The sequence below is a fragment of the Atractosteus spatula genome, chromosome 1 (assembly GCF_055471065.1).
Source record: "Atractosteus spatula isolate fAtrSpa1 chromosome 1, fAtrSpa1.hap1, whole genome shotgun sequence".
Lineage (NCBI taxonomy): Eukaryota > Metazoa > Chordata > Actinopteri > Semionotiformes > Lepisosteidae > Atractosteus > Atractosteus spatula.
In genome coordinates, this window is record NC_142706.1 from 64,715,601 (window position 1) to 64,742,434 (window position 26,834).

At 51.5% G+C, this 26,834-nt stretch overlaps 1 protein-coding gene across 2 annotated transcripts in view; it reads right to left on the minus strand.

Annotated features, from left to right (window-relative positions):
• The window catches only part of spryd3 (SPRY domain containing 3), a 49,669-nt gene that overhangs the window by 5,251 nt on the left and 17,584 nt on the right, over positions 1–26,834 (minus strand). For both annotated transcript variants that reach the window (XM_088916726.1, XM_088916735.1), the window contains exons 7-10: positions 15,756–15,905; positions 6,782–6,839; positions 1,822–1,941; positions 537–676 (exon numbers count right to left, since the gene is read on the minus strand). In XM_088916726.1, coding sequence (XP_088772852.1) covers positions 537–676; positions 1,822–1,941; positions 6,782–6,839; positions 15,756–15,905 — 468 coding nt within the window. The remainder of the gene's footprint in view (positions 1–536; positions 677–1,821; positions 1,942–6,781; positions 6,840–15,755; positions 15,906–26,834) is intronic.

Below are 26,834 nucleotides of genomic sequence, written 5' to 3' on the forward strand. Positions count from 1 at the left end.
TATTTATTTAGGCCTTGAAATATACTAAGCAATTTAAGCAAATACTGGGCTTACTTTGCCTTTTTTTTTGCATTCTGGACCTGAGGCAGGTGTCCCCCGCAGCTGTGCATGTTATCATGCGGGCAAGACCGGTGGTCTTCCTGTAGAGGAAACCTACCGTCTCATAGCAGGCAGATTAGTCACCTGCCACAAGCACGCTCAAACAGGCTCCGAATTACTGTCATTAAATGACAGATGACACTCTTATTACACCCAGACTCAGCTACACGTTACCACTTCTGCAAGGTATGCCTATCCCATAATAATCAGGGTCATCAGGGTCATCTCTGCAATGCTAACTTGCAGAGGCTGGGGCAAAGTGAGCTCACCTTGACCTCATCAGGCATTTGCCGCTATTCCCCTCCTGCCCTCCAGGAGGCAGTGTGCAGACGATGTGATTAGCAATTTAAGATCACCATGACCTCATCAAGGCACTGGCTGCCCCTCCTGTCACCCAGGGGATGTGTGCGGTTGTTTTTAGCAGCGTGTGTTCTCACCATTACTTTCCTCCCCTCGTGCTCCTGCTCCATATCCTCTCCTTCCTCCTCCTCATCCTCGGCGTTGAGATACAGCATGTTCTGGACACGCCTCTGCTTCGCCCGCGATTCCACCGTGTCCACGCCATCATCGCTTTCGTCTGCAAACGCAGAGACGGACACCCCAGTTTCGAGCTGCCCGCTTTCTATTTTCACTCCTACCTAATCCAGCTGGCTTCATACACTTCTCGTACTGACTAAACCTTTGAACTTATCCAGCCATTGTTTGCTCATTAAACTCAGTTCAAGCCTCAATACGTAACTGAGCACTCCAGATGGAATAAAAACATGAGAAAAATGCAGCACTCTGAGAATATAAAGATACACCCCTGGTGGCATGCCAACTAGCAGATGCACTGCTCAGATAGGTCTGTTGGTTTACAAGGTTCACTGCTCAAAGGAGTTCCTTGCTCTGACAAGTTCATTACTCTAATGAGCTCACTTCTCCAACAAGTTGATTGTTCTAATGGGCTCAGTACTCCAGCAAGTTCATTGATCCAATGGGCTGACTGCTCCAGCAAGTTCATTGATCCAAGGAGCTCACTGCTCCAGCAAGTTCATTGATCCAATGAGCTCACTGCTCCAGCAAGTTCATTGATCGAAGGAGCTCACTGCTCCAGCAAGTTCATTGATCCAAGGAGCTCACTGCTCCAGCAAGTTGATTGATCCAATGAGCTCACTGCTCCAGCAAGTTCACTGATCCAATGGGCTGACTGGTCCAGCAAGTTCACTGATCCAATGGGCTGACTGCTCCAGTAAGTTTATTGCTCTAATGGGCTGACTGCTCCAGTAAGTTTATTGCTCTAATGGGCTCACTGCTCTAACATGTTCTTTGCACTTCATAATCTCACAGTAATCCAATTAACCCTTCTATTTAGTTCTTATGCAATACATTCTTCACATTGTATGTAACCTTATTTATTTTTGTTATTTAAGCTCGCCAGTAGGAGGTGCCTGTGGACAGAAGGGCTTTATTGCATGCGTCATGCTCTCTGTAGTGAGAGGAAGGTAGCCAGTTCTCTATAAGGCGTGTACAGCAGAAAAAGCACCCTGCTAGTTTTGGCATCATCAGACACAAAGCTATCCACAGCTGTATACAGGCAAGTGCAGAGGTCAGGACCTGTCTAATTTCGTTGGGTCATTTCATTTCACCTCAAGCTGAATCCTGTCCGTCCCGTCCCCACATGCGGACTGCAGCCCCCCCCCCCCCCATGGTCCCCTCTCCCGCTGTATCACAATGGAATACCTTCGCTGTCCAGAATATAGTCCCTGGGGAACATGATTCCACAGCCCATGACGTCCCCTTCGAAGCAGCGCGGGCCAAAGGGGTCGCCCACTCCGCTGCCATGGAAAATCTTCCCATCATCTGAGAGAGAGAGAGATTGAGAGCGAGAGTGTCGGGGGACTTCCAGACGCACATCGGTCAGGGTGAGTTATGTGTGGGAAAGACTGACAGAGACCGGGTTCACAATCCAGGGCGCTGGGACCCCCTTCACTCGCTTCCTTTCCCTGCCAAACTGGCCCCGCCATGGAGCACTGGCACACGGAGACGACCGGGCACAGGGGCCGGGCGCCGCGGCCCCCTTCACACTGCAAGATCGCAGGCGGAGGTCAGCTGTGGTCAAACGATCCCCAAAAAAAGGGCCCCGAAGCCTTGTCTCACAGCCTGCATCAGGCCTGTGTCATCGATGGAGTCAAGTCAAAATACACAAATTGGGGGGGGGGGGGTTTGGGGGCAAAAAAGAAAACACAGCATTATGGATTGCAACGAAAACGACGCCCCTCTTTTCACGAAGTCATTTAGTTTCCTGTTTGTCCGGATCTCCTGCCTCCGAGGCCTCCCGGCGCCCAGTTCACGACCCCTGTCCTGACCTCCCCTCCTAACAGGCCCTACACGCCACAGGAGGCTCAGGCTCTCGGATCCCGTTCTGCAGCGTCACGTGCTCAGTCCCACGCACTTGCTACCTCCATGTCAAGACAGCCCCCTTCGGGCAGGTAGGGTGTGCCGTTCTTAGGAAAAGCAGACGCAGAAGAGTTGACCGGGCTGGGGGGGGGGGGGTGGGATAAGAAAACAAATCGCAGACTGCGGTTCAACTGACAAGCAAACTGAGCCGTGCTCGCTGAGCCACCTGGCCACAGCGACCTTGCAGAGGTGTTTAACAGTCCAGCCTCCCTTATAAAACAGGTTCTAAAGCACTGGAATGTCATCAAATGCCAAGAGAGCAGCGATTTTGGTTTTAAAGCAGAAAAGAGGTACCCTGAAGACAAGACTCCCTGCATCACGCTGCTGGTAAATATTTGTGGGGTTGTCATGGGACCCAGCGCAGGCCGAGGAGCCTGTTTAAACAATCTGGCGGGGCAGGGAGGGAGGGAGCCCTTCTGTCACAACACTGCGGGCCTGGAGGAGCTCGCTGGAAACGTGGGAGCAGCGCGGAGCCCCGGAGAGCGGCGAGAGAGAGGGAACAGCACAGGAAGGAGAAACAGGACAGAGATGAGAGAGAGGCCAGTTTGTCTTGTCTGGCTGCCAGAGCGTTAGAAATAAAACGCGCTGGGTCTGCTCGAAAGCAGAAGGCCTGTCTTGCTTACGGGCGCACATCACTGGGTGTCGGACACAAAGGGCTTGATTTCTTTCTGCAGGGCCAGTGGGAGCTGCTGAGGGACAGGTGTCCCCTGCTGACAGAAACAGGGTTCTGGAGCGGGAGGATCGGGGCTAAAAACCAGAAGGGCCAGTCCACCGATTTGCCTCTCTCATATAAATTAAAAACAGAAAGGGCTTGGCAGCCACACTGATAGCAAGCGGCAATCTCACGATAAGGCAGTGTTTGTGTTTGGCGTTCACCATCATTTGTGAGCGACGTGCCGTCACGCGGCACAGGGCCAGGCTGGGCTGCGATGTGCACGCCCAGGTTACAAAAATAAACCCTGGTTCCTGAAAACCCCCCAAAACGTTGCATCTGAAGATCTTAAAAAAGCATGTTACGCTCCAGGTAAATTTAGTAAAGATTATAGAGAGTGAGTCACTGATGGAAACGCCAGATATGTCAGTGTTATCCACGAAAACAATTTCAGATGCAGAAAAATAGGTTATAAACAGAGGATTCTTTCTGGGGCTCTCGCGCTCCAACAGGGACGTGCTCTGTTTCTGTCTACACCCCTGTACTGACACGCTGGGATACAAGACCAGGAAAACAGCATCAGTGAGAGATGAGCGATAAGCGTAGAGGAGCCGAGGCTGCCAAGATTAGGAGAGGAAACCTAGTGTGGAGAAGACAAACACGCAGACTGCGCCGATGCTCATACTGGCAGAAACCTACACCCCGACTAACCCCCCCAGCCCCAAACCTGCAGAAATGACCCCATCTCGGATCTAGAGAGAGATTAGAGCCCGAGGACTTGCATCTTCCTCGGGACTTAAAAACAGGTTTCAAAAACACTCAAAGCCATGTGTGAGGTGAAATGGTTCTGAATGATTTATTTTCGTGGCCCCTCTGCCTCGTCCACCACCTTAGGGGTCCTCCCATATCAGGGATCACTTCTCTACAGAGCAAGACATTCTCTGTCATCCTGCCATCAAAACATGGGGCACACAACATTGGGAAAGTAAGCACAAAGAACACCAATGAAAAGTCTAGCATTTGGTGATGAAACAAAGAGCAGAGAACATTCTGGGTCCTACGGTCCAGCCAGAGAGAACACCCTGCAGGAATCACACTCCAGCTCATGTCAGGACAGAGCCTGATCTGGGCCTAACTGTCCAGCCACAGAGAACACCCTGCAGGAATCACACTCCAGCTCATGTCAGGACAGAGCCTGATCTGGACCTAACTGTCCAGCCACAGAGAACACCCTGCAGGAATCACACTCCAGCTCATGTCAGGACAGAGCCTGACCTGGGCCTTACTATCCAGCCACAGAGAACACCCTGCAGGAATCACACTCCAGCTCATGTCAGGACAGAGCCTGATCTGGACCTAACTGTCCAGCCACAGAGAACACCCTGCAGGAATCACACTCCAGTTCATGTCAGGACAGAGCCTGACCTGGGCCTTACTATCCAGCCACAGAGAACACCCTGCAGGAATCACACTCCAGCTCATGTCAGGACAGAGCCTGATCTGGGCCTTACTATCCAGCCACAGAGAACACCCTGCAGGAATCACACTCCAGTTCATGTCAGGACAGAGTCTGATCTGGGCCTTACTATCCAGCCACAGAGAACACCCTGCAGGAATCACACTCCAGCTCATGTCAGGACAGAGCCTGATCTGGACCTAACTGTCCAGCCACAGAGAACACCCTGCAGGAATCACACTCCAGCTCATGTCAGGACAGAGCCTGATCTGGACCTAACTGTCCAGCCACAGAGAACACCCTGCAGGAATCACACTCCAGCTCATGTCAGGACAGAGCCTGACCTGGGCCTTACTATCCAGCCACAGAGAACACCCTGCAGGAATCACACTCCAGCTCATGTCAGGACAGAGCCTGACCTGGGCCTTACTATCCAGCCACAGAGAACACCCTGCAGGAATCACACTCCAGCTCATGTCAGGACAGAGCCTGATCTGGGCCTAACTGTCCAGCCACAGAGAACACCCTGCAGGAATCACACTCCAGCTCATGTCAGGACAGAGCCTGATCTGGGCCTTACTATCCAGCCACAGAGAACACCCTGCAGGAATCACACTCCAGTTCATGTCAGGACAGAGTCTGATCTGGGCCTTACTATCCAGCCACAGAGAACACCCTGCAGGAATCACACTCCAGCTCATGTCAGGACAGAGCCTGATCTGGGCCTAACTGTCCAGCCACAGAGAACACCCTGCAGGAATCACACTCCAGCTCATGTCAGGACAGAGCCTGATCTGGGCCTAACTGTCCAGCCACAGAGAACACCCTGCAGGAATCACACTCCAGCTCATGTCAGGACAGAGCCTGACCTGGGCCTTACTATCCAGCCACAGAGAACACCCTGCAGGAATCACACTCCAGCTCATGTCAGGACAGAGCCTGACCTGGGCCTTACTATCCAGCCACAGAGAACACCCTGCAGGAATCACACTCCAGCTCATGTCAGGACAGAGCCTGACCTGGGCCTTACTATCCAGCCACAGAGAACACCCTGCAGGAATCACACTCCAGCTCATGTCAGGACAGAGCCTGATCTGGGCCTAACTGTCCAGCCACAGAGAACACCCTGCAGGAATCACACTCCAGCTCATGTCAGGACAGAGCCTGACCTGGGCCTTACTATCCAGCCACAGAGAACACCCTGCAGGAATCACACTCCAGCTCATGTCAGGACAGAGCCTGATCTGGACCTAACTGTCCAGCCACAGAGAACACCCTGCAGGAATCACACTCCAGCTCATGTCAGGACAGAGCCTGATCTGGACCTAACTGTCCAGCCACAGAGAACACCCTGCAGGAATCACACTCCAGCTCATGTCAGGACAGAGCCTGATCTGGGCCTAACTGTCCAGCCACAGAGAACACCCTGCAGGAATCACACTCCAGCTCATGTCAGGACAGAGCCTGATCTGGGCCTAACTGTCCAGCCACAGAGAACACCCTGCAGGAATCACACTCCAGCTCATGTCAGGACAGAGCCTGACCTGGGCCTTACTATCCAGCCACAGAGAACACCCTGCAGGAATCACACTCCAGCTCATGTCAGGACAGAGCCTGATCTGGGCCTAACTGTCCAGCCACAGAGAACACCCTGCAGGAATCACACTCCAGCTCATGTCAGGACAGAGCCTGACCTGGGCCTTACTATCCAGCCACAGAGAACACCCTGCAGGAATCACACTCCAGTTCATGTCAGGACAGAGTCTGATCTGGGTCTAACTGTCCAGCCACAGAGAACACCCTGCAGGAATCACACTCCAGCTCATGTCAGGACAGAGTCTGATCTGGGTCTAACTGTCCAGCCACAGAGAACACCCTGCAGGAATCACACTCCAGCTCATGTCAGGACAGAGCCTGATCTGGACCTAACTGTCCAGCCACAGAGAACACCCTGCAGGAATCACACTCCAGCTCATGTCAGGACAGAGCCTGATCTGGGTCTAACTGTCCAGCCACAGAGAACACCCTGCAGGAATCACACTCCAGCTCATGTCAGGACAGAGCCTGACCTGGGTCTAACTGTCCTGCCGTGGCAGTGTGTGCCAACCTCACTCTGCGCAGACAAACACACTCACCTGCGTGGTAGGCCACTGATCCACGGCTCCACCCAGGGTGGCGGTTTTTGGGATAGTCCTGCAAATGAAAAGAAAAAGATATTTTTAAATCTGGTTAGAAAAACACACACAAGGAATTCATGCACAACGAATGAACTGACACATCAAATAGCCTGGGGGCTCGGGCATATAACAACACAACACAGAATTCACAATCAATCTCTTAACTTGTTGTGGCTATTTCCCATTCTCGGCTCCTACGCAAATTCTTATTCCAAATCCTATTCAACCCTTCAAATCCACTTAAGAGGGAGGCACAGAAGAAATAAGCTCTTTACACCAGTGGAAAAGACAGCGCTTCAGTGAATAGGGTAGTTCAGGAGGGGACTGGGTTATGAACAGAAGAGCAGATCTGGAAAGAAACAGGAAACACTGCACATGCTTTTCTTTAAACACCTTCATCTCCTTCGTCTTCCTCTTGTGACCTGGAACGCGAACGAGGGCGGCCTGCTGCCACACTGCAAGGACACTGTACCTTTCTCGGCTCACATGGCAGAATAGTGTAGCCTCGCCCGGCAACACCAGACCAAACAGCTGGCCACAATCTGATCAGATCGGGATGACTCAGGGTTGACGAGCTAAAAGCATGTCGTAATCCTGAAACTCACACCTACCATTTTAATTAAACTCTCTGGTGTGAACTCATCTTCTCTCATGTTTCACTCTTGCATTTTTTTTTTTTACTGTCTTGCACAAAACACTCTAAGAATAGATTCAGGCTTCAGAATGGGGAAAATCAAACAGCTATTCATGACAAAAAGACAACAAAGAACAGAGTCCTTCTGATACAGGCCTCTCTCAGAGGACAGGAGGATACTGACAGAGCTACAGGCGTCTCTCAGTGGACAGAAGGATACTGACAGAGATACAGGCGTCTCTCAGTGGACAGAAGGATACTGACAGAGATACAGGCGTCTCTCAGTGGACAGAAGGATACTGACAGAGATACAGGCGTCTCTCAGTGGACAGAAGGATACTGACAGAGATACAGGCGTCTCTCAGTGGACAGAAGGATACTGACAGAGATACAGGCGTCTCTCAGTGGACAGAAGGATACTGACAGAGATACAGGCGTCTCTCAGTGGACAGAAGGATACTGACAGAGCTACAGGCGTCTCTCAGTGGACAGAAGGATACTGACAGAGATACAGGCGTCTCTCAGTGGACAGAAGGATACTGACAGAGATACAGGCGTCTCTCAGTGGACAGAAGGATACTGACAGAGCTACAGGCGTCTCTCAGTGGACAGAAGGATACTGACAGAGATACAGGCATCTCTCAGTGGACAGAAGGATACTGACAGAGATACAGGCGTCTCTCAGTGGACAGAAGGATACTGACAGAGATACAGGCGTCTCTCAGTGGACAGAAGGATACTGACAGAGATACAGGCGTCTCTCAGTGGACAGAAGGATACTGACAGAGATACAGGCGTCTCTCAGTGGACAGAAGGATACTGACAGAGATACAGGCGTCTCTCAGTGGACAGAAGGATATCGACAGAGATACAGGTCAGTGAACTGAATAGTGAGACAGGGGCTCACAGCTCTTCTTCAGTATCACTGCTCAGGCCCTACAGGAAGGAGGCCAAGACAAATTAGCCCTAGGAAAGTCTAACCCAGCCACTTACTGCTTTCTGTTTCAAAAGCTGATTTTTTCTTTTTTCCAAAACAACCTGGAATGACGCAGTTTCTCGCAACAGAAAGGAAACACAGATCAACCCTCTCACCCCCCCCAGAAGAAAGCTTTTTGATTTGCTCTGTATCTAATTAGAGGGGGGTAACCTCAGAACTGCCATTTTGACTGATTTACAACCCCAGTGCAACCACAGACCTACCTCGCTTAAAAAAAATAAACAGTTATGAAATAACAACCCTCTAATGCGCTCCGCTGTTCTACAAAATATCTTACCTGAGGGCACGAAAAAACCAATTATGTGAAACGAGTTAATACTAGGAGCTCAGGTTTAACATATTGCATTGTGCAACCTCTGGCAGGGCTTACAGCGCAGTGTCAACAGGTAATTCTCTTTTTAAAGACCCAGTATCCTCTCATTCTTTTGTCCGATACCCCACTCGAGCAGGGTTTCTCCTGTTCCACTACTCCGCACACCAGCCAGGAACAAAAAGCACATAAAAGAGTGCAGTGTCATTGCAGGGTCACAGCACCACCGAAGCCATGTGAGTCTTTGCATAAGCAGTTATGATTTGTGCTAAGAAGAGCCCGTTTAAGACGGACTTTCTGCTCTGCGTGATAAAACATGCTGCCCCACACCTTTTCTTCGGACTCAACGGGGCACTGCCCCTTGATGAATCTCAGCAAGGCCATCTCACTTCCCAGAAGGTAGCGGCTGCTGGATGAGAAATGCCTGGGCAGTACTTTGAGAGCATCAGGAGTGACTGCAGCTCACCGACTACCTGGAAATGATCTGCACAGAAACTGTTCAAGGGCAACGTTGACAGATGATGCATGTCTGAGGATCAGAGAAGAGCTGAGCTGGAGTGTTTCATGTACAGGCAGATGGATGAGAGTGTGGGAGGGGCATTGCCCTTACTGCTCTGTTGTGTGAGCTGTTTGGTGGGGTGGCGGAAACATGACAATGTGGACAGGAATCTCCTTTAATACCACAGGTGCAGGTGTAGACAGAGGGCTACCTTACTACACAGCAATACATCAACAAAGTCCCAGAGCACACAGCTGCGGGACTAACAATAACAGAAATGCAAGAAATCAATGTTCGTGAAAACACAGTCTAACAGAACATTGGTGAGACCCTTGCATTAATACCATCAATAGAAGACTGGTCACACCTGGCAGAACGCCCCACAGCGGCCTGTCCGGAGGCTGATCAGGTCTGAGCGTCAGCCAGAATTGTGTCAGTCCTCAGGGAGGTCACACCGATTGTCCGTAATACGTTCACTGCATCACGTTTCATACCAAAATTTATCGGCATCCTTTGCTCTGTAATTTTCTTTAGTTTCTGGGCCTTCCTCTCCCTGTTTTTCAGCATCTCTCGGTTTGAGGAATGATTGCGGTGCTCCACCGCTCTGACATCCGGAACTCATTCTACCAATGAAGAAAACTGCTAATTGCAGATGAGTGGGCAGCGAAAAGGCAATGGCTGATTGAAGGCGCCTGCAGCGGTTTGCTCAAGATCCCATTCAGAATCCCGACTCTGTTTATTTTGCCTTAATTGGCTGGGGGGCGGGGGAGGGGTTAGTCATCATCTCAGAGAGCTAAATTACAGACGGTTCATTCAGTGCAGAAGGAGAGCACTCAGGCGCTTCCTTCTTGCTTGTTTTCCTCTTTCGGGTCACACACTGAATCAGCTGCAAGCCCACATCAACAAAAGCTGCTAGAGAATGAGCGAGCGGCCGACTGAATAAACAAATGGAAAAGGCGTTTGTCTCAGGATTAAAAGCCGTAGCTCCGAAGCAGCCCCGTTTCCCAGAAAGTGCGCAGGAGGAGGTGCCTCCTGGCCGTGGGGGAGCCCTGTCTGATCCTGCAGGCGCTGTTATCGCTGTGACTCGAGCAAACCCGCATTTCCACACGCTGGCAAAGTCCACACGCGCACAGGGGCCGCACGGAAAGCAAAAGTGATCCCACCGCTACCCTGGGGTCCTAGCTGGGCTTCGATCTCCCACTTGGGGTCACTGAACTAGGAGCAGCCAGAACAGGGCAGACACAGCTTGCCTGCAGCCTGTCTTTTCTCAGAATTCAAAGCCCCTGACATTCAGGTGCACAGTGGTTTATGTCCCGGTGCCACAAGCTGGAAAAAAACCCAACAACAATCACAGGGCACTGTGATTCTACAGCACTGTGGTGCTGTATGAAGAGATCAGACAATCATATATCCCATGCCTGCAGATCTGCGGAGTCTCACAGCCAGAGATGCACCAAAGGCCTGCCACTCTGGGCAAACCCAGAAGCTTTTATCATGGGCATTAAGACAGAGGTGTCAACCAGACAAGGCTGCATGCCTGCAGAGAGGAAACCAGGGACTCGGACCCAGGGCCCTGGAGCTCTGGGGCAGTAGTGCCAACCAACAGGCAGCCCATGATTCAAGTGTCGGATTTAGGTCCTCTGAAAGGTTATTATCGACTGATGCTGGAAACACAACGTGCTCCTGCGCGATGGCAGCTCTGCAACAAGTACACCCACACAGCCAGCTGCCGTGTTGCAGAGAGGATGAGAAAAGCCGGACAGCAGGGCGCGTGCTGACGGGAGCACAGCTGGGAGCCTGCGGGCTGTCCACAGCTCCTGCAGCAGGGTGTCGCATCGAGACCGGGAATCTCTCCAGCCGCGGGGAGCACTGGCGAGGTGGGAGAGGCGAACAGGAAAGCAGACGCAGATAAGAGCCACTGCATCAGCCTTGAGCGCTCACGCCCCGGCCACCATCGTGGCTTTGTACGCTCACCCGGGTCCTAGCAACTGTCCCGGCCCTGTCTCCAGGGAGGAAGCGGTCCCAGAGCACACCTCGGCACTTATCTGCTAGGGACGGATTAATCCCGCAGGGTTTCTTTCAGGGATAACGAGTTTTCAGCAAAATAACACATGGCACTGTCCAATATGGGCAGCAGCCATATCACCCTGCAACTCACAACCGGCAGCCCACTGAAGCTCAGCAGGTGTGAGCCTGGTCAGTATCTGGATGGGAGACCTCCAGGGAAAAACTAAGGCTGCTGTTGGAAGAGGTGTTAGTGGGGCCAGCAGGGGGCGCTCACCTTGCGGTCCATGTGGGTCCTAATGCCCCAGTATAGTGACGGGGACACTACACTGTAAACAGGCGCAGTCCTTCGGATGAGACGTAAAACTGAGGTCCTGACTCTCTATGGTCATTAAAAATCCCAGGGTGTTTCTCGAAAAGAGTGTTTCTCGGGTGTATCCCCGGCGTCCTGGCCAAATTTCCCATTGGCCCTTACCAATCATGGCCTCCTAATAATCCCCATTTATAAATTGGCTTCATCACTCTACTCTCCTTACCACTGGGAGCTGGTGTGTGGTGAGTGTTCAGGCGCACTATGGCTGCCGTCGCATCATCCAGGTGGGGCTGCAGATTGGTGGTGGTGGAGGGGAGTCCCCATTACCTGGAAAGCGCTTTGAGTGTCCAGAAAAGCGCTATATAAGTGTAAGCGATTATTATAATTATTATTATTAATGTGGCCAGGAGCTGAAACACACTGCTCATTTGGTTAAAGGGGTCTTTAGAGCCCAAGGAGGAAGTGGGAGTGTTAAAAATGCTTGGATGGCCCTGTGCAAAATTCTTGCATGAATCCCCTTCGGATCTCATGGAATTACACAGGGGAAAAGGGGGAATCTGGCAAATCTGCAGTTACAAGACGTCTAGTATAAACTATGCTACCATGTGCCTGCAACAGAACTCCAACTGTATCCTGGAAACGTGATCAAACGTGTTTAGGCAAAAAAAAATGCAGAAGTAAAGTTTTATGGCATCTTATTTTGTAACATTTACAAAGTATGATAAACCTGCGTATTTAAACGATCGCTTTACATTGTTAAATAAAACAATGAAGCAATAGAACAGCGCAAAGGGAAGCAGCCCGAGCCTGTGCCTGTTGAACCGCTGCCACATGAAAACGAGCAGAGAAATTACACTGTGGCGAAACAGAGCCTCAGACAGAGCAGACGGGGGCGCAGAGTGACTCCACCAAAAAGGCAGGCTGAGTCCCCCCGTGAACGGCCACGGGCACCCCTGCTTGCAATCGCTCTAGGGCATTCTAAGTGCCTTTCGCACACAGGTCAAAAATAACCAAATCTCTTTTAGTCCTGAACTGAAGTGACTGTAAGGGACCAGGATCAGGAGTTTCAGATCCTAAAAGGTAAGGACAAAGTCATCCCAAAGGACAGCTTTAGACCCAGTTGCGAGCGGACACTGAAGACACAGCTGTGCTGCACACTCACACTGCCCCGCTGCACTGCACTTGAGGGCGTTTAGGGTTAAGCGGGGGTACACGTCTTTCCAGAAAGGGTTGTGAGAGGCTGGAGCAAGCTGAAACAGATTCCTCAAGATGTTTTCAGGAATGACAGATCTTCGGATCAGTCAGGTATTAGCCACTACGTGAGCAACGCGGGTCGAATGTCCTCCACTCACGCAGATCTTCTCTTATGTGCTCGGGGTCACAGTCTTGACACAGCTGTGCCTGCCGCCTCCCTCCACTGCCCACCATTGCCCTCCTGCAGTGGACTTGAAGATGTCAGGTTCTTCAGATGCACCAAAGCACTCCATGATCACTCCAGTTTGAGACAGCACTAATCGAAGCTGCCACAGATTTATCGCACGGTCTAAAACATGCTTCGATTTCCTTCCGTCCGCACACCTCGCGTATGAGGTTTGAGAACAGGGAGTCATTTCACCCTGGTGCTGCATCTCCTGGACTCCTGACGGAGAGCCGCCGTTAACACACATTCTTCCAATTCTGCGCAATTATCAGGTCCCTCTCCGTGTGCCCTCTGCTGTCTCTAAAGCAGCGTGATGCCGGGTGGAACTGCGCACACAGCGCACATAAACAGTAATCAACTGAAAAATCTTTTTAATTACCGATTCTGTCTTTACCGTAACACCTCTGGGGAAGAAAACCACAGCAGCAGCAGCAGCAAACAGAACAGCCTGTTCCGCGGCCCAGTCACATGCCAACAGGAGCTTGGAGATGGATGAATCTGAGCTCTGCAGTGGCAGAGAAACCATAATGACCCCTCTTCTTTTCCAGGAATCCCAGCAATCAAACAACGTCCCGTCTGACCAGTCACCGGTCCCTTACATTCACACGGCACAGACCCCAAAGTGTTTGGCAGGCCTAAAGGCCTCTCTAAGCGATGGCAGCAGCGGCTGCTATGTTTTCTTCCACCTGATCTCCCCATTATTTAACTGGACCCCAAAATTCAACTGATGAGGTAGGTACTACCTAGACCTTTCTGAATTGTTTGCAGTCCTGGAACTAAAATGACACAAAAATGTCAGCTTTTCGAGAGCTGCAAACAAGGAAAAAGTCCATTGGATCAGGTTAGTATTTAAACTGAAAGTCAATTTACAGCAACAAACTCCAACTGGATGGAAAACCAGCAAACGCTGGTGTCACCTTGGCCAACACTGGGAGCTCTGACATAAGGCTTAACCTATCGGATCTAAATTTCAGCCTCAGGTTAGCACCCTTCCCCCTTACTTACAGTGTTAGTGGGTCTTTTAGGACAAGTAGCGTTTAATGTCTCATCTGGAGGACAGTACGTTCTACAGCACAGCACCCCATCTGATCAGCACTGCTGGGAAGGCCAAGATCCAGAAAGAGGGAACAAGGAGTGACACCTACTGGCCTCCACCACCACTTCCAGCCGCAATCTGATTAATCTTACAGGGGTCTCTCATCCCAGCAGTGACTGGGCCCCGTTTACAAGATCTGGTCAGATCAGGCTGGGGGTGGCTGAGCACCTGTATGACAGGTAAACGGCACACAGGTCAGAGGTCAGAAACCCTGGGGCAGGCAAATGAGCCGTTAGGGTGGCTTTTCAAGAAGGCAGCTTGGAGAGCCCTCCACGATACACATTGCCTCTTCCTTGACTCTGCATGCAAGAGTACAGGAATTCATGAATGCAGCTCCCTGCTTCGGCACTTGCCAAATTGATTTGAACATTTCTAGATTCATTTCAGAAACAAACTGAATGAACTGTTCAAGCACAGCAATCTGCCTCCATAACAACCCCCACCCCCCCCCCTCCTCGGCTTCACGGCCACCTGGTTACCCACAAAGGCACGGAAAGAAGCCAGTGCTCCCAGGAAACGGTGTGGAAAAGAGGAAGGTGGGATCGCAGGCGGGGCGTCTGTGCCGTGCGTGACAGCCGCCAGTGTCTCCTCTCCCGGCTCAGCTGGCTTGAATTGGGAACGGGCCGCGAGGCGGCGCCTCCCACAGCCGCGCTGTGCGTGTGCATGTGTCCTGCCATACGGTGAGTGCTGACATCCAAATGGAAACCGCATGTGTGCATTCTTTGGAAAAAGAAATTAGGGTTCCAAATTGGACCTGCAAATATTTCTTTAATTGTTTTTTTACGGGCTGGACCATTCATAACTTAAAATGGAAAAAGTGAGTAAGCAGACTTGGCTTGGGGCGTTGATAATAATAGACAACTGCGGAACATCAAAGCAGACAGCTATCGGAGCAGAGGGGTCCCGATCGCAGAGCTCCTCACACATGTTGTTTCACTTAGCTCAAACATGCAGGCAAACTGGAAGCTGGGTCCAGACAGCGTGCGCACAAGTCTTTGCACTGTAAGGAAGGATACTAACGCGAGGGGGGGTCATCCGAGGCTGGACAACTCATTTACTGGCCAGTAACAAGCCAGCTGTTTCCTGCAGGATCTGAGCAAACCAGCTTCAATAACACAAGGGGGCACTGTTCCAGACCCCTGCCATCCTTTGTGTAAAGGATGCGCCTCCTCTTTGCCCTCAACACACTCGAGGACTACTATCCCAGTTGTACCTGCGGGTCCTAGTTTCATCCACTGGGTTCGCTTTGTCAAAAGCTGAAGGTCAGGAAAGGTTGAAAGCTGATACAGATCAATGCCGCAGATGCAAATTTCAACAATTGTGTTTTCTCAGATACCAAAAAACAGACATCAGATATTCTTGCTTGTATTTAATTAACTCAAATTACATATTATGATCTATCTTACCAGAGACCTACCACTGTTTTCTCAAATGACAGCCAAGCGCTCAGCTGGTTAGAACCTTATTTTGTACTTCAAGTGCTGCATTCTTGCAGGAGCCTCAGGAAAACACTGGTCTCATGTTCGGCAGAGCTATTTGAAGAATTTAAACCGTCAAACTTAGCTTTAGGAGTGACGAGAGAGAGGTAAAAATGTGGGCTGAGAGACTATCTTAGGAGAAACGGCAACAAGGATAAGGATGACGATAACAGGCACTCACCCGCCGAGCCAGCCCCAGGGCGATGTAGCACTTCTCCCCTGCGTCCGCAATCTCCACCTCAAAATAATGGCTGCGGGTGCTGAGAGGGTAGCGAGCCTGGGCCAGTCCCACATCCATTATACTCTTCCCCTTGCCCACGTACTCCAGGACCTGAGGGGCACAAACAGCCAGACAGGCAGTGAGACAGGCAGCCCCTCAAATTGACGCACACAGGCAGAGAGATAGACAGACCCACAGACGGACGCACACAGGCAGAGAGACAGGCAGACCCTCAGACTGACGCACACAGGCAGAGAGACAGACAGACCCTCAGACTGACGCACACAGGCAGAGAGACAGACAGACCCACAGACTGACGCACACAGGCAGAGAGACAGACAGACCCTCAGACTGACGCACACAGGCAGAGAGACAGACAGACCCACAGACTGACGCACACAGGCAGAGAGACAGACAGCCCCTCAGACTGACGCACACAGGCAGAGAGACAGACAGACCCACAGACTGACGCACACAGGCAGAGAGACAGGCAGCCCCTCAGACTGACGCACACAGGCAGAGAGACAGGCAGCCCCTCAGACTGACACACACAGGCAGAGAGACAGACAGACCCTCAGACTGACACACACAGGCAGAGAGACAGACCCTCAGACTGACGCACACAGGCAGAGAGGCAGACAGACCCTCAGACTGACACACACAGGCAGAGAGACAGACCCTCAGACTGACACACACAGGCAGAGAGACAGGCAGCCCCTCAGACTGACGCACACAGGCAGAGAGACAGGCAGCCCCTCAGACTGACGCACACAGGCAGAGAGACAGACAGACCCTCAGACTGACGCACACAGGCAGAGAGACAGACAGACCCACAGACTGACACACACAGGCAGAGAGACAGACAGACCCTCAGACTGACACACACAGGCAGAGAGACAGACAGACCCTCAGACTGACACACACAGGCAGAGAGACCAGCAGTTTAGAGATTCAACCAGTCAGTCAGTGTGCCACTCAATCACTGTGTCAGTAAAAAAACCAAAATCACACAAGGCTTATAAGTCATGGGTACAAACATAAAATTGCACTTCCGGCATTTACAAATACTTAATAAAACTGTGGGGGAAGAATGAAGATTTGTAAAGGAACTCGCAACTAAAAAAGACCCAATTACCCAATTACTTAGGATATCAGTCATGAAAAGAGGATGTCTAATATTTGTTTAATTATATTCCTGCTTAGGAACTCAGGAAGCTGGTTGCAACATGTCCCTTTATGATGAAATAATGACGGAGATGGCTACAACCCCCCAAAGCTTCATCGTCACTTCAGTGCACAAAAAGGAAATCGGTGGAAGCCTGGACAGCAGGCAAGATAGAAAATTCTGTCTAAAGGTCAGAGGAACCTCCTCTGTGTCTAGGAATGCACAAACATCAACAAGACCAGGCAGAGACACGAGTTCCTCTGCAGTGACGTCAACTCCCCTCTCCCTGTCTTCCCCCGGGCGTCCGCACCCAGGCCTGGCCTGGCCACCTCGCCTCAGCTGTCCGCCATGCCCGTGTCTGCTTCCCAGCAGCCCGCTCACGAGAGGAAGAGTTGGGAAAACTGGGAAAAACCAGCTCGGCACATGTCGCAAGAGCCCCTCCGCTCGTCTTCCACAAAAGGCGGGAGGGTTCCGGCACACGGCGGGACCTCTCCTGTCCGCCGGGCTGCCGAGGCTGGGTCGCGAGTCGCAGTCTGGGGCAGGAAATGAGATGCTGTACAGCTTTATGCTGTTTTACCAGCCGCCCCAGCTACTACAGCCTCAGGGCTTTCAACGTGCAAGCCAGCACCAGAGCGCCCGGTGTCAGCGGCCGCTGAGCAGGACATCGTACACTTACTGTGCCGGAGCTCAGGTTGCCATTTTGTGATCTGGTTACATTTTCGAAGGACACGCGGTGGCCTCCCCCCCCCCACTACCCCGCAGCCTACTCGAACGAAGTCACCCCTTGGGGAGCCCCAAAACCAGTGTCTAATCCTTCGGTTCACACGCTGCACAAGCGATGTCTGACCCGACTGTTCGCCTCCCCCACCAAAAAAAAAGAATAATAAAAGCAATTACACATATTTGTTTTGCTATTCATCAGTGCAATTTGTAGAAGCAACGTCATCCTGTTAGACCTGAAATGAACTCAGATTTGTGCTGGCTGCCTGCCTCTATCCAATCTAAGCGCTCCTGGTCTTGACATTCCTGGCCAGAAGTCCAGGATAGAGGTTCAACTCACGAAGAGGAGTGAAGGTGCTGCTGAAGATGAATTTTCTTCTATATCACCAAAGAAAGGAAAACACGAACTTAACACTGCTATTAACCTTTGTCAAGATCAGCAAGATGCATGTCTTCACAAAAACCGGTATCAGTGGGCGCGGAGCTGCTCGCAAACCGTTGCTGAGGAGGCGAAAGAAAAGGGCCGAAAGCAAAGGTTTCGGAGCAGCGACGCCCACTGTGCCGATATTCCCGAAGGGCCGTTACCTCCTGCGCTTGCAGCTGGACTCTTCGCAAACATCTCTGCTGGACTGTCGCCTGTCGGGCAGAGAGCTTAGGAACTCCCTGTCTGCCCACGGCCTGGCGCGACAGGGGGCAGCCCACAAGTCGTTCTGAACAGCGCTGCACCCGCACGCCGCCGCCGTGCTCGTCGTTATTAGAAGGACGCGGCTCTGCTTGGGGGAGACAAGCGCCTTCAGAAAGGTTGCCCCGGGCCCCCCAGTGAGCGCAGGCCTGGCGGCAGAGCCCGCCCGCAGGGATGAGTCACAGCTTGCGAACGACGCACCTGCTGTGGGCCGCCACACCTGAGGGCCGCGCGGGGCAGAACCGAACGGCGGCCTCCGTGCCAAAACGCACCCCGGCGCAACTGCCGGACCCGGGGCTCGCTCATCGCTCTGCACCGCGCCATACCTTACACAGCTGCACGCGGCACGGGCACCGCGGCCTTAACTACCCGTCTTACTGCCGGTTTCAGGTGTCGGGGAGGCACCGCGATGCTGCTGCCACTTATTCCGACGCCAAAACAAGTCGCGGCGTGCCCCTCTGGTTACCATTTCGGTTTTTGCGGCAGTGCAGCTCCGCTCCAAAATCCCACCCAGCTGGCACCACCGCCTCGCGGGCACAGAGCAGGACCCGGCTGCGGCGAGGTAATGTGACTGAAAAAACAGCACATCAGGGCTTCCCAGCAGCATCAGCTCTAGTCAATCTGCTCTGGGGCTGAGCAGGTCCCGTCCCCCAGAGCTGCTCCACTGACCGATGCTGATCAGAGGAGTTAAAAAGAGGGACGGTTAAATTCATTCAATAGATACGCTTTCAGATATAAAACCACGGAGAGCTGAGGATACCTTTGCAAATAAACACAGGTGTCTTTCACAATACAACAATGACAACCTGTCCTCTAGACCCCCAATTTTAAAAAGGTCTGCAATTGAGGAATTCTGGGAATGAGATGCGGAGGCAGCCTCTCAGATGGATTCTGCCCACGGCAGCATCTCTGGTGACCAGGACTGAGTCACCACGCAGTGTCCTGCCCCGTGCCCTGTGCGAGCGCACCTGGTCGCCACTGCCCAGCAGATCTCTCTGAGAGAGCCACGTTACCCAGCCCTCCCCCGCCACTCCTGCCAGCCCTCCAGCACGGGCACACAGTGGGGGGCGCCGGCCCGGACAGGTGAGAACACACATCTTGGGGTGGGCACGTGCCAACACACCAGCGTCGAGAACTCCGAAAACTCCAGGGAAAAAATTGTTTATCTTTTAATACAAGCATGTTTCTTTTCCTTTTTCATTTTAAGACCAGCTGTGACATTACATGAATATATATGGATACGATGTCTTTCGATGCGTCTGTCTGTGGCTGACAGACAAGAAATCTGGGATTACAGACGTGGCCTAAATCCCTCGACTATCCCGAGTGAAACTCAGAAAGCTCTGCCGAACCTGCCCTGCGCCACCGCCAGGCCTACGCAGCTCCCTGCGGGCGGGGCCGCGCCACGCAGACGGGATTTTAAAATGCTTCACAGGAGGGGAAGGAGAATCCGTTAACCGCAAGAGCGGCTTCCAGAATTCCAAGTTGCTCGATTCAGCAGCTGCTGGATGGCAGGAGTGAAGGTCTACCATCTTCCTGCGCGGCAGCTCGTTGTCCTTCCGAAACCAGACCTGCTGCCACGCATGCGACTCGGGTGGGTCGCCCCCTGGAGACGGGTGCCGGGGTCACCTCTGGCACCCCAGGGCCCGCGGCTGCCCCCCCCCCCAAAACGCCTCCACACCTCTCCAGGCCTGGTGCTTCGGCCCTCCACATGCTGCTTTAATTACCCCGAGATTTCCGCGTGCTAACACAAAGCAGTCGGCAATGGAAAAAATCCGAAGAGCCGTTTACAATTTTTGGCATTCCTGTTTATTTCTAGCATTCGCCGCGCGTCAAAGGGGCAACGTTGCCCGGGGGGGAGAACAACTGCCCCCCTCCTTCCCTCACCCCGACTCCCTTTCCTGGGACAGGTTCCTCCCACGGCTCCTAGCGCGCAGAGCCCAGCGGCTGAGCGGGGGGGGGGGGGTTGGGGGAGGTACGTGCCTGGGGTAGGTAAGATTCCCTTCGGTCCACGGAGGGCGCGTGGAGCCGAGGCGGCAGCCCAGCGTGGGATCCGGGCCTGCAGAGAGGCAGGGACTCGCCGGGCTGCACGCTCCAGAGAGTCTTAATAAAGCGCGCAACGGACCGGCTGCCATTTCAAAGACCGCAATCCAGGTCCCTAATGAAGGGATCAGAGCTCGCGCTCGGCTGCAAAAAAAAAACACACACAGAGAGGGAGGACGAGAAGGGTAAACAAACACAAACGCACAGCCCGCTCTGTGCAGAATGACAACGAGCGAATGCCTGCTTTATTAATTCCATACCGCGGCCACTGCAGCCCGACCAATTTGAACTCTTATTGCACCGAGTGGAAAATTCAACAAAAATCAGGCAAGTTCAGAAACAAGGAGTCTCTTTTTTTTTTTTCCCCCTGCTGCTGCTGGTTTGCTTGCTGGAGGTCTGGCCCTCGGCGAGCGCGTGAGGACCCACAGATGGCCAGTGCGGGTGTGCGTGCCCCGGCGAGCACTTCTCACTCTCAATGAAATAGCTTTCAATTTACTCAGCAAGCCAATGGAAACAGTGCCGAGAAAAACATTTTACACACACGGGCCAGCGGGGTGTCTGCACGTAAATGTGAGGCAGAGTACAACTGCAGTAAAATACCCTGACCCCAGCCTGCCCGACACCAGGACTGAGACTTATGTTGGTGGAGTTTTTGTGCCCGTACACTTATATAGCACTTTACAGGTAATGGGAACCCCCCCCCCCACCTCCGTCACCAATATGCAGCACCCACCTTTGGTCACCTTTTAACCCCACAAGACACAAGCATCTCACCCTGTCCTATTCTATATATTCAGTGCAGTCTGTAAGTATTTGGACAGTGACACAATTTTTGTTGTTTTGGCTCTGTACTCCAGCACATTGGATTGGAAATGAAACAATGGGTATGAGGTTAAAGTGCAGAATGTCAGCTTTGATTCAAGGGTATTTACATCTATACTGGGTGAACCCTATAGGAATCACAGCCCCCTTTTTATACATAGTCCTCCCATTTCAGGGGACCAAAAGTAATTGGACAGTTGGCTGCTCAGTTGTTTCTTGGCCAGCTGTGTGTTGTTGCATCATTAGCTCATGCACAAGAGAGCTAACAAAAGGTCTACAGTCGATTCTTTGTGTGGCATTTGTGTCTGGAGTCTGTTGAAGTTGTCTCGAAACACGAGGACCAAAGACCTGTTAATGCCTTTAAAGCGGACCATCATGAGGCTGAAAAATCAGAATAAACCAGTCAGAGACATAGCCAAAACATTAGGTGTCTCAAAATAAACTGTTTGGTACATTGTTAAGAATAAGAACGCACTGGTGAGCTTAGCAATAGCAAACAACCTGGTGGACCACGGAAGACCACAGTAGTGGATGACCGAAGAATACTTTTAATCGTGAAGAAAAAACGACTGTTGAACAGATCAGGAACACTCTCAAGGATGTAGGCATAGATGTGCCAAAGACTACCGTAAAGAGAAGAATACACCAGCATAACCTCAGGGGGTTCAACACAAGATGCAAACCACTGGTAAGAAAGGCCACAGAAAGGCCAGGTAACAGTTTGCTAAAAAGTACATAAAAAGCCTCTAGAGTTCTGGGACAAAGCCTTATGGACAGATGAGACAAAGATTAACCTGTACCAGAGTGATGGAAGGAGAAAAAATAGACCCGCTCATGATCCAAAGCATACCACCTCATCTGTGAAACATGGTGAAGGCAGTGTCATGGCTTGGGGATGTATGTTTGCCAGTGGAACTGGCTCACTTGTCTTTATTGATGATGTGACTGCAGACGGCCGCAGCAGGATGAGTTCTGAAGTGTACAGAAGCACCTTATCTGCTCAGATTCAACCAAATGCTTCAAAACTCACTGGACGGCGCTTCACCATGCAGCAGGACAATGACCCCAGACATACTGCTAAAGCAACTATGGAGTTTTTCAGGGCCAAAAAGTGGAATGTTTTTGACTGGCCAAGCCAATCACCTGAATCCCATTGAGCATGCGTTTCACTTACTGAAGACAAGACTGAAAGCAAAAATCCCCCAAAACAAGCAGGTACTGAAAATGGGCTGAATTACAGGCCAGGCAGAGCATCACCAGGAAAGAAACCCAACGTCTGGTGATGTCTATGGGTCACAGACTTCAGGCAGTTGCAAAGGATGTGCAAACAAGATCATGTTAATGTGTCCAATTACTTTTGGTCCCATAAAATGGGAGGACTATGTATGAAAAGGGCTGTGATTCCTATATGGTTCACCCAATCAATATAGACGTAAATACTCTTGAATTAAAGCTGACATCCTGCACTTTAACCTCATACTCATTGTTTCACTTAAAATCCAACGTGCTAGAGTACAGACTCAAAACAGCAAAAATTGTGTCACTGTCCAAATACTTATGGACTGCACTGTATGTGCTGAGACGTGCGTTTCAAACTGGGAAACGGAGGAATGTCTTTATCTGAAAGTTTGTGTGGTACTGGTACTCTGGTTTCCTTCAAGAAACAGCTGGATGAGATCAGCTACCTGCAGTGTAATTAGCTGGAGAGGCTGAAGGGCGTCCTGGCTTTTGTAACCTTTCTTATGTTCTTTGAAGCCAAAAATATGCACCTTTGTTTTTATTTTTTTTTCGGCTATTCGGCCACCTTTTCAACTTTCATGCCCCGACATCACTTGCGCTTTGTGAAAAGGGGTCACACCTAGTCACACCTCCTGCCTCTCCTGAAGCTGACTCATGGGGAACGAGTCCTGATCTCACCCGGGCCTTCCTGCACTCTGGCAGCAGTGCTGACAGACCAGTCTCCACAAGGCGGGGGGGCAGGGGGGGGCAAGGAAAGTGTGGGGCAGGTAGGGGGTGCAAGGGGAGGGTGATGGCCTGTTTAGTTCCCCTGTTGCCTGAGATACAAGAATGATGTAGCAGTTCGGCTTGTCCGGGTCAGAGCAGACAGGGCTCTGGTGGGATTTAAGGGTTCACATCACTGCCGGATAAAGGCATGGAGAAGGGGTCACAACTGGCCGGCTCAACCAGTGGTTCCCAATCCTGATCCTGGTGACCTACGTGCCTGCTCGTTTTTGTCCCAGCAGAGCCCTCTGTTACACAATCAGACCCTTCACTGACTTAATAATAAGTGAGTTTGAGATTAAATTCAAATTAATAACACAGACGAACAGCACCTGCACTGACTAGTCAGCGCTCTGTGGGAACACGAGAGAGAGAGTGGGCGGCAGTCTCATCACAACTGGTCCAGATCACATGCAAATTGGGTTTTGACAAGTAAATTCTCACACGATGCAGCACAACTGCAATAAATTAACAGAAAAAAAATTCCTTCACAAAACAAGCCTTTGTAATTCTTTCTAAGGAGTTGATGTGGACTGTGACGTACAGCTCTGATCAAGTGCTGTTCCAGAGTGATATTCAGCAAGGAAGGAATCCTGCTAAGACTGACTTGTTCTGTCCTTGGGCTCCTCTCATGGCAAAAGCTCTTCTCCCTCCCTCTGCAGAATGAGGTATCATCTCCCTGCTCCTGCTCCGATGTGCCAGATGTGCCATTTGTAACCTTATATAACACAGGTGCCAAACTCCAGACCTCCTGGGCTGGAATCCAACAGGCTTTCCAGGTGTCTCAAAATCTACAACAGCTGAAGACCAAAGAAAGGTGTTCAACTACCCAGAGTCACGCACAACTGCAAGATAATCTCTGAAAATCTCTTCCTCTTTCCCATCCGACTGTTCCCAACTATATGGTCTCCATTGCTGCCCTGCGAGTTTAGGGTCTTCCAGGCCACCCTGAAAACACTGGTTTCTACAGACTGGAAACACCATCACCACTGACCTCTAAAGCTCCATATCCAGCATTCAGGTAGTGACCCTGAAGATCGCCTGGACGCTGCCCTGCCAGCATACAGGCCGAGAGATAGACCCTCCTCACTGTAACTGAGAGAAATCCTGAAAAGATGCCAGTGTAGACCTGTCCAACATCCTATACTGTGTCACTCCAGGTCAAGGACTGAAGGCCTGTGACTGCGCTGAACTAACACCTTGGTGTCTCCATCGTTCTGTGGTTTGGACACAGGGTGTTAAACCAGCCCGCAGAGCCCCAGCCAGGTACGTACTGACAGCCCCATCAGAACCAAAATACTCATCAAACACCCATTAGCGCAAAACATAAACCTCCAGCTCCTCTAAAACTGTTTATTTTGGCATTTTAGAAGCCCCTATCCTCACTTTTAAATGCTGGAATGACAGGGTTTAAACTACATTTTTCTGTGCTGATGACACGGCGGTTCACATGGAACTAAAAGCACTCCCAAAATACACCGGCAGCTCTTTAAGAAGGGCAGGTTGGCCCCCGCAGCCAAACAAGCTGGCTCCTGCGTGATGGCATCCATGGGCACATGTCTGAAGAGGAAGGTCTGCCCGTCTGCTGGTGTGCGCGCACGTGGGTGTGTCGGTGTTCACCTGTGTGCTGGTGTGCACACACACGTGTCGTGTTCACCCGTGTGTTGGTGTGTGTCGGTGTTCACCCGTCTGCTGGTGTGCACGCACGTGTGTGTTGTCGGTGTTCACCTGTGTGCTGGTGTGCACGCACATGTGTGTGTCGGTGTTCACCCGTGTGCTGGTGTGCGCATGTGTGTGTGTGTCAGTGTTCACCCGTGTGTTGGTGTGCGCACGTGTGTGTGTGTCAGTGTTCACCCGTGTGTTGGTGTGCGCGTCGGTGTTCACCCGTGTGTTGGTGCGCGCACATGTGTGTGTCAGTGTTCACCTGTGTGTTGGTGTGTGTGTGTGTGTGTGTGTGTGTGTGTGTGTGTGTGTGTGTGTTGGTGTTTACCCGAGTGCTGGTGTGCACGCACGTGTGTGTCGGTGTTCACCCGTGTGTTGGTGTGCGCACGTGTGTGTGTGTGTCGGTGTTCACCCATGTGTTGGTGTGCGCACGTGTGTGTGTCGGTGTTCACCCGTGTGTTTCGGTGTTCAACCATGTTTTTGGTGTGGCGCACACGGCTTGGCTCAGGAGGAAGTGTGTGAGTGCCAGAGGGCTCAGTCTCGATGAATGTGCAGGTAGTATTTGTTGGTTACGGGTTTCTAAGGAGTTCCCAAAATATTTCTGCTGCTCGGCAAAATTCCTCTATCAAGTTTGCGGGAGGGCAGGGAGCCCCCGGCTACAGCGCAGGGGGAGGATTAGTGGGAACTCTGATTCCTCAGCACAGGCCGGGAGCCTTAAACACCGTCCGCAGCCATCTGGCCAGCAGGCAAAAGCCCCCTAGATTTCCCCAGCGCAAAACAATTAATCAAAGAGCAAAGTGCAGCTCAGAATACAGTATGTCACCATTTAAAGATCTCGTGCCGTGAAACACCCAGCAATGCCATGCTGCTGTCTCACACCTCAGCCCTCAAAGAGTTGCCTCCTGACACACAGGAAGCCCTGCGCTGGTACAGGAGGCGAGGCACTGCAAGGCGCCATATTGAGCACATCGCGGCCACAGCACTGTAACAGCAGCTCTGGGCTGGAGACAAAAGCAATCTCATAAATCAATACGCAGCTCTGCTCCAGACTCAGAGGTGTGATCCCCCAGGACTCCACCCTTATAATATAACACCTGTCAGTGTAATCTCAACCTCTTGTGGATGTCTGAAGTAAGTAGCCCATCCTGGCTGCTGAACCCAACACCCTGCCTTCTTCTGGGCAGGAAACGGCCAGATCTGATCCGTGGATCCATTAGTTACTAGCAACCAAAAGGGCAAGATTGTTGGAATGGTCTCCTCTTGCCTGCGACCCGTCTTGTGATCCCTTGAAGTGATCTCCTGTGGCTCAGGAGGCCACGCTGAGAGGACCGAGTTAAGAGACTAGCAGCGGGGCTTTATAGCGATGTTTTGGGGGCACAGGGCTATCACGCAAAGATGCCTGACTTTCTAAAGCGCTGTATGGCAGTTCAAGACTTTGCACAGAAGTCCCCCTTTAAGGATGTTACACAGAGCAGCTGAACACAATGAAGTCGACATCATCATTAAGGCAGAAGAGATCCACTCTGTATATTCAAGATATTTCAGACGTTAGGGGGTTTATGTAAGATAGGGCTGATAGAGTCCTGCGGGGGGTTCTTACTAATTCACAAAGTACCACTAACAACCCTTAAACAGCATGAACACCAAAGCAGTTTACTCTTTAAAAATCCATGCATGTTAAACAAATAACATTAGCCCTGACCTTAACCCTGGGCTGCGGTACTTCAGGGTAACATGGACGGTAGCTTTCAAGGAGTTAGTAGGAGGCTGCAGTAATTACAAAGAGCTTTAGAATTGGTAGAGAGACCTTGAACGAAAAACCCTGTCTTGGCTTAATTCAGCAATTACTATAATTGGTCCAATTAAATCAAAGACCCAGAAGAGTCCCAAATCAGAGCGAGCACCCCTGCCGCAGGGGTCAGGACTGAGCACGAAGCGGAGTCGG